Source organism: Priapulus caudatus, unplaced genomic scaffold (genome assembly GCF_000485595.1).
Source record: "Priapulus caudatus unplaced genomic scaffold, Priapulus_caudatus-5.0.1 Scaffold448, whole genome shotgun sequence".
NCBI lineage: Eukaryota > Metazoa > Priapulida > Priapulimorpha > Priapulimorphida > Priapulidae > Priapulus > Priapulus caudatus.
The window spans coordinates 41454-49818 of record NW_014577509.1 but is presented as its reverse complement, the minus strand read 5'-3'; the positions used below and the strand labels follow the sequence as shown (position 1 = coordinate 49818).

General features: G+C 40.0%; 1 protein-coding gene across 1 annotated transcript in view; it reads right to left on the bottom strand.

Moving 5' to 3' along the window:
- The window catches only part of LOC106810513, a 10441-nt gene extending 7450 nt beyond the window's left edge, over window positions 1-2991 (bottom strand). The window contains exons 1-2 of the mRNA XM_014813892.1: window positions 2866-2991; window positions 1798-1897 (exon numbers count right to left, since the gene is read on the bottom strand). Coding sequence (XP_014669378.1) covers window positions 1798-1897; window positions 2866-2991 — 226 coding nt within the window. The remainder of the gene's footprint in view (window positions 1-1797; window positions 1898-2865) is intronic.
- Window positions 2992-8365: the final 5374 nt, after the last annotated feature.

Below are 8365 nucleotides of genomic sequence, written 5' to 3'. Positions count from 1 at the left end.
TATATACATGTATATATATATATATGTGTATATACTCGTACCATTATCGACGAACACTGCCAAAAAAATGGCTTAACGCGACGTCATGTATTTATGTAAGGAACATGTGCATTAGAGCAAGCAAGACTGTTGCCCCGTACGAACGTCGATCAATCTAACGGTATGGCATTCAACGACAGTCACTCATCGGAAGACTAGATCGCGGGCGGACGCGTTTGAAGTGAAGTATAAACAGAGGTCGTGTCTTTCAAAACCACTTGCATGACGAATTCTGACATATTCTACAAACAGATCCCAATATTCGTATCGGACACAGGAATATAGTAAAAGCAAATACAATGTCGCATGTAAATGCCCAAGACTCTTCTTCCTGTCACGCGCAGACAACAGTAGACACGCGCCACACGAGGCGACCCTAGAGTCATTCCTGCGCCACCGACAATAGTCGACAACTGTCGGAGAAAGCTTACACAGTGGCGGCGAACGCAAATTAGCGAGACTTGCTTTGTGTCCCGCCAATCCCCAAGGAATAGCCCGCAGCAGGCACGGGGAAACATTGTTGTTAAGTTATTCGCGTCAAACATCTAATAAGCCAACGAGCAACGACAACGAGTTAAAGGAATACATGGTGCCTGCGTGGATGCAGATATGATTGTGCGACACAGAACAAAGCCATGATCTTGTCACGGCACATTGGACACCATCTCTATGACATTGATCGCAGAAATCTGCATATCATGTACAGCTTTATGCAATGTGGCAATTTTTATTCGTAATTAACATTCGTGCCATATGTCGTTTTATATTGATAACAAGGAAAACAGAATTTTAACTATAGGTGCTATTCTTGTGTTGCTAGATAGCGTGATTGGTGGCTGTAATCGTGTTCTATAGGCGATCAGAGGCAATTCAGCCGTAGTGCACTTATATATAGATGATGTTTTTTGATAATTTTGCTGTATAATTTAAGAGCCGATACTAATTTATTAAAAACAGGACTCGCTTTGCTTTACGTATAGGTCTTGCAATATTACGGAGATACAATCATCCTTACACAGAATAGTTTCTTTAGTTTCCATAGTTATTTTTAAAAAACTCATTGGAAGAGACTTTGTAGTTTATCGTTGTATACGTACGTATGTTATATACGTCTCGTAAAGATATTGTAAACTCTACGTATCTCTATTAGGGGCTCTATTAGGAATATGTACGTATTGAGTGTGTGACACGGGTTATTCCTACAATTACACTAATTGTATATAGCTATTAGGTATCATATATTTAGCTCCTTGCATCAGTTTTTATGTTTTATTTGTGCGGAATGATCATTCACAGCAAGGCCACGACATTAGGCAATAAATATGTAACAAATATTTAATATTATATAATACATGTATACATCATCATCAACCCATATATATATATTTATACCCGTATCATTATCGACGGACACGGCCAATAAAATGTCATAACACGAGCATCATGTATAATGTAATGAACGTGTGCACTAGCGCAAGAAAGACTGTCGCCGTGTCGCGAGGTTTGATATATATATATATATATATATGTAACGTTTTTCCCCGTCACGCGGGACGCTCCCACTGTTCGACCACTGGAAGAGTCAACACAAGAACAAACAACACAACTCAAATGTAAAAGTGTTCACGCCGGGAGTAGGCCCGGGGCTTTTATTCTGCCCTAGTCAACAGACCGGGGTGAGCATAAAAACGGTGCAATACTCCTCGCAGCGTAGCGCCCGAGTATAATAAACAGATGCAACTAGGCACTAGGCCTTACCAGGACGATCCTCTGTAGGGAGATGCCATCTCCGTGCAGCGGTCGTCGGCGGTGGTCGCAGTGCTGTACCTTCCGTTGTGTTCTCCTCCTCGCGGCAGCTCTTCCCTCAGCTCGGGGCCGGCTGACTAGCTACGGACTGACTGACGGTGCTCTGGAGAGCGCAGTATATATACGCCTCGGAGCGTGTGTACGGCTTCCACGCACTTCAATCATACGTCAAGAAGCGGCAGCCAAGCACGTCGGCATCACACGTGACACGCACATCAGCTTCAGTGTCACGAGTATGGCACACTACAAGCCCGTGTCGAGCACGTGTACACTGTCACAGCATGCGGGGATTCGGCCTACATCGAAGCCCACATCACCCAAGGACGCTGGGCAGACTGCAGGGTGTAGAACTCGGGGATGTGACGCTGCGACAGACCGAAATTCGTTACATATAAGGAGAGAGCGAGAGGTAGATAGAGACAGCAGATAGTGAAGGCACATAGCAAGGCACGAAGGGTCGTTGCCGTAACAGGTACTACAGATATGTATCCGAGGTAGTTTTAGGTTGTTTAGTAATATGTTTATATTTTTATATGAGGTATGTTTAGGGCTAGGGTTAGGGTTAGAGTTAGGGTTAGGGTTAGGATTAGGGTTAGTGTTAGGGTTAGGGTACACTTATGTAGTACAAGTCTGGTACACTTTGTGTATACATATATGTACCTCGGGTACATATCTGTAGTACCTGTTACGACAACGACCCCTTGAGCCATAGCAAGAGACAGCGAGAGGGCAGAAGAAAACGAGAGACCGACGGAGATGTATGAGCGAAGCATATAATAAAAGTCACCGTGTCTACACCACACCACCGCTGCTGCTGCTGCTGCTGCTGCTGCAGATTAATTTGAGGCCGTGCAAAAGACATCGAATAGCTAAACCCCAACGATAACAGCAACTACACAAAACAACATTTGGTGGGGGATTCCGATCCAACGTACGCTGAGCTCAACCGCATGTATTAACGGTCCGGTCTATTTACGGTCAGTACCACCAGCCCATAACTTGTATTAAAACCAGGCCTACCATCCCATACTTGATTCCTAAGGATTTACTTTCACCATTATACAACGCGAGGGCGCATTCGGTGTTAGATTTGTTATATAGGTGTTTGATGTAAATTCGTACATCCTTGATTTCTGAAGAAATCATTTTTCGATAGGGAAGGAAGGATTATTGTAATGTAGCTGCGCTTATATCATTAAGAAAAAAAGACACGTCTAAGCAGCGGAAGGTGCTGTCTTCATCTAATTAAAGCAGCCATTAATTGTGCTTTAGGTGAGATAGGCACGCTAGGTCTGATCAGGACTCCCCAGTCACAAAAACAAAGATACGACAGATCTAGGATCATGGTCCAGCCTGGCATCGAAATAGGTCAAGCGGCAATGACACTAATAATTTTCTGAGTGGTGCGTTCAAGGGCATATAATATCATATAATATTATTCGTTAAGTCAGTCAGCAAGTACATAAACGTCACGTCGATACCCCTTACATTTGTGATATCTATATACGGCACCGTTGAATTCCATTATCGTATTTCGTGTTGCATAAATGTAAATTATTCAACGCTCGGTTGTAACCGGTGGGTAACTCATCGGGGAGATGACGTCACATTTGGATTTCGATCACATTAACATTGATTGAGATTGACGTCACATTAACACATCGATTCGTACCCATATCACGGCGTGGTACCATATGAAGTAAACATTCATAAAAGTTTAATTACATACTTTAATATTTATTATTTCTTCGATTAGTTATTATTATATGCATTTAATCAAGAGCTAATAATACATGTACTATTACATGTAATAATACATGTACTATTACATGTAACAATACATGTACTATTACATGTAATAATACAAGTATATATTATTAGCTCTTGATTTAATAATTAATTATTATATAACGAGAAACTTCTTACATCAATGTGGCGATTGTGAGTAGAGAAATTTAATTTATAAAAATTGTTGCCGCTCGTCCTGGTTAGTTATCAAGGCACCAATCAACTACAGATTATCCCCCAATAACCTGCTTAGTGTATAACTTAAATTAAGAAGAGCAGTAAATAATTTTATATATACAATAAACAATAATTATTATTTCATAACATGTCATTGCGTCGTGCTTTTATTACCCATAAAAACCAGGTAATACGCAAAACTAGCATGTACATCAGGGGCGGATCCAGGGGGGGGGGTGCAGGGGGTGTTGGTTACACCAGGTTGTGTTACACCACTCATTTGGTCTAACTTTGGTAAAAGTAAGTACTACTGGCACAGGGGCGTGTACGGGAGTGGGGGGTCCAGGGGGTCCAGACCCCCCCTTCGCGTGCTCCCATGTTTGGGTTACGGTTGGACCCCTCTCTGGTACAAATCCTGTACACGCCCCTGTGGCAAGAGTAATACTGAGTATGGTTTAAGTAAGATAATATATCAGTCATTGAAATTCAAGTTGAAGTTCAAGTTTTATAGTAAATGTATGAAACGGAAAGCATATAAATTAGTACATGTAATGATTTTAATTTTCTTTTGTATAAGTGTATAAAAGTGTGTTCAATCCATATCGCAGTTTGATTTCACTGGGTACTAGTATTTTGTCGCTCTGATGGCAGTTAATTTCAAGCAAGTTGATGGTTTTTGTGGCTTTGTGGATTTTGCCTTGTACTGGAATTGTCTGTTTCATTGCTATGACAAGACTTGAAGTACAAAAATTTCGCCTCATATGCTCTGAAAATGCATAAAAAGGAGTCTGATTTTTAAAAAATTTCTGGGGGAGGCCCCTTCGACCCCCCACCGGTTTCTTCGCACCTGCGGTCCTCGCGCACGAAGCGGCGGCGCAGCCGCCGCTTCAGTTGCCCCTAACAAAATCTCAAAGTGCCCTTTCCTACCTGCACCCCCCCCCCTAGACAAAATCCTGCATCCGCCCCTGTACATACCAGTCAGTTTAAATGATAAATGAGTATCAACTCAATGTAATTGCCAAGCAACGGCAAATGTTAATAGCATATGTACTACCTAAAAAGCCAATTGATGCACAACAACATGTCTATATAACAGCAAATTATAATTAGTTGTGTTAATTTAGTATGGTGACACGCGCATGATAGCCAGACGAAATGACAATAGAAATATAAGGACAGAGCAACCGCGGGTACAAATACCAACTTGTGGTAGAGCAAGACACGGTGTCTATATATTGTGCGTATATATTACTCAATAAGAGAGTTAGATGTAATACTATGTTCTATAGAAACAAGAAAAGTAGCGGAGGAGGAAAGAGAGGAATGATTGAATGAGAAGGGGAAGCGCAAAAAGCGTGCTGCTCTTCCCACGCCTTGTCTGTCTCTCTTTCCTCCTCATGTCATGCCCTAACTCTCGTATCACTAGAAGCATATTATATTCAGATATCCTAAATTATAATAAACACATCACAAGGATATAAAGATGGATTTAATCATTTAAATGCCATTGTCACCATGCGAAACATGCATATATAATAATTACCAATTAATATGATATCGCTTGTAAGAGATACAATTACATACATTTGTCTGGGAAATCATTCAACAGCAAAGGTTGATGCAAGCTGGTCCTTCTGTGAGCATTTCGTGAGGTAATAATTTTATATCACGGGAATTCTTATATTAATATTTTATATAAATTATGCTAAAACGAATAACATATATTAATAACGAAATTAATAACCATAATGTGTAATGCTATTTTTCATTGTAACTGTATTAATAATGATTACGGGTATGCTTGCGTGTATGCTTGCGTGCATGTTTGCGTTGTTATCTTGCGTGATCTTGCGCTGTATGCGTTGCGTGTAATGCTGCGTGTATGTTTGTAATGTGTGTGTGTGTGTGCGTGTTTTTGCGCTGCCGTGTGTGTTGGGGGGGGGGTGATGTGGGTGTGTGCGTGTATGTGCGCGAGTGCGTGTGCGTGTGATTGTGTACGGGTATGTGTGTGGTTGTGGGGGAAGGGTGTATGTGTGTGTGTGTGTGTGCGTGTGTGTGTGTGTGTGCGTGTATGTACGCGCGCGTGTCCTATAAAAGATGTGCTATAGACTCTATATATTATAATAAAATATTTTAGGGTGCGAAAGTGCGAACAATACAAAATCAGACATGAAACTGTCATTGTTAAACACGCGTTCGTGTGAAAAAAAAGGGATTAAAATCGAATCCATAAGAGCTTACTTGTGTTTTACAGATAACTATCGGCGTAGGTAGGCACTATATAGTTGCGTGTAGGCGTTAACGCTACTAGCAAACACAGCGTACCACAAAATGACGATAAGAATAGCGAGGAGTACTGCGGCGATTATGGCGGCTATGTTGAGATACAAGGAGATCTTCGACGCCTGCTTTGCACCCTCCAAGTCTCCCTCATCGTAACGCGTGTTCACCTAAAAAAAGAAAAATATATGTGACACATTTACGTAGGTAGGCCTACGGTGATATTATATAATTTAACACTAAATTAATCAGTTAATTATTAACCAATAACTATCGCAGCACGATAACAATCACATTATACGAGACGAAAATTGTGGCAAACAGTAAACAGCGTTTATCTATCGTTGAGCGACTGACACATTCAACTGAATAACGAGTTGGACGCGATATTAAGCCAAAGAAGCACAGCATTAACTTAACGAGGATGACTAAGCTTCTTAAACTGAATATATGATATTTATGTGATCAGACTATCACACCACACCTGTTCTTTCTATGATAAAAGCACACAGACGATTAATTTATTAATTTTGTTTGGTAAATAATCGTTTTATATTCAATCGGCGTCAATGTTTGTCTGTGCGGCTTGCTCATTAAAACGCGAACAGAATTCGCGCTTCTACGCGTCATCCGTCTATAATACCGCGCCAATAAAACAAAATAAATGTCAACGTTTTTAATTATGAAAATCGAGATGGTAAACACTGGAAACATTTTGACAAAAAATTGACCTTTTTTTTCTCAAAAATCTCCTCTCGTATGCCAAAAAAAGTCCATTTATTCTGTTGCTTTCTAAAAAGGACAGAATGCCACTTTTGCATGAAAGTTAATATCATTTATATACAATGAAGTCAAGTTTATTCGTCTTGTTATGTTTTCCAGAAAATTTGTATAATATTGTCTAAACTAAACAATTTATTACGTAAAAATATTAAAAATATATGGCAATACAACTTAAAAATTATTTTGATTGTATATACATGTATGCGGCAAATGTTGTATAAATACGTTTATGATGAATAGCACGGGGAATTAATGATAAAGTAAACAACATAGACATATATAAGCACCAAATGCATACACAAAATTTGCATAGAATTACTCATTTCGGTTACGATCATTCTTGTTCCACATATAGCAATAGCAAGCTAGTGAAAACAAAAGCTTGTACAAAATGGCTACAAGCGCAGCTGATCGATACCATTTGATTCCGGAAGTTGTGCTTTGATTGATGCTGCGCAATATGGTAATTATATGCCTCCAATGATAATTATACACTGAGGCCTTCTGTTTAGAAATTATATAATCACCCGATAAAGACCGATGCACGTAGGGCTAAACAGTACATATGCTGTACTGAGATACTTACACACAGGGGCGGCGCCAGGGTATTTTGATAGGGGGCGAGACGGCGGGCATGCGCCGTTCGTGGCGCTTGCACGACGCAAGGGGGTGTCTGTTGGAATGGTAGAATTTTGTGAAAAATGCAGCAGAAATGGTGCGATTTGGTGCATACTTTTAAGCAAATTTTCCGATAAAAACTGTTAATGTTCAACTTATGTTAACACAAGCATGAGACAGACAACTGCTGAAAAGGGGGAAGGGGGACTTCTAGGAAGATCTTCAAATTTTTGAAAATTATAAACTCTGAGATGCAATCTAGAGCCATTTCAGGGTACTCCAATAGCTCACAACTAGCAACACTTTTTGGTGGAAAAGGAAAAAATTATGCATATAACATGGTCACTTACTGTAAAATTTTGATGGGCACTGGGGAATTCCGTCTGTGTTGAGTGTGTCCAAAGTAAATGTATTTTGTAGACATACAAGCTCTTACGTAGGGAAGCTTTTATTTAGCTACACCCTGTATAAAATGTATATAGATTTTCCAAACGTTAAAAACAATATGACACGGTTAAACCTGAGTGGTGCGACGAGGCTGTACTGCTGTTTGCATGACTAGTAAGTAATACGACGTGATTTGCAGCTACAGTGACTTATGTGTGTTAAAACTTGAGACAATTATTATTATTTACTGTATAATTCAACATGCTATATTACATAAATATTCTTAATATTATTTTAAAACAGTACATACTGATCGTTTGTTAACTACCGGTGATACTTTATTGTTTACATCCAAACGTGAAATGCGCGGGGATGTGCGAATTACTCCACAACCTAGCGCACGTAAACAGTGAGCGTGCCGCCGACCCGTGCACGTAAATAAACCCTGGCCAACACAATGTAAGGTTCACTACCACTGGCCAAAAGT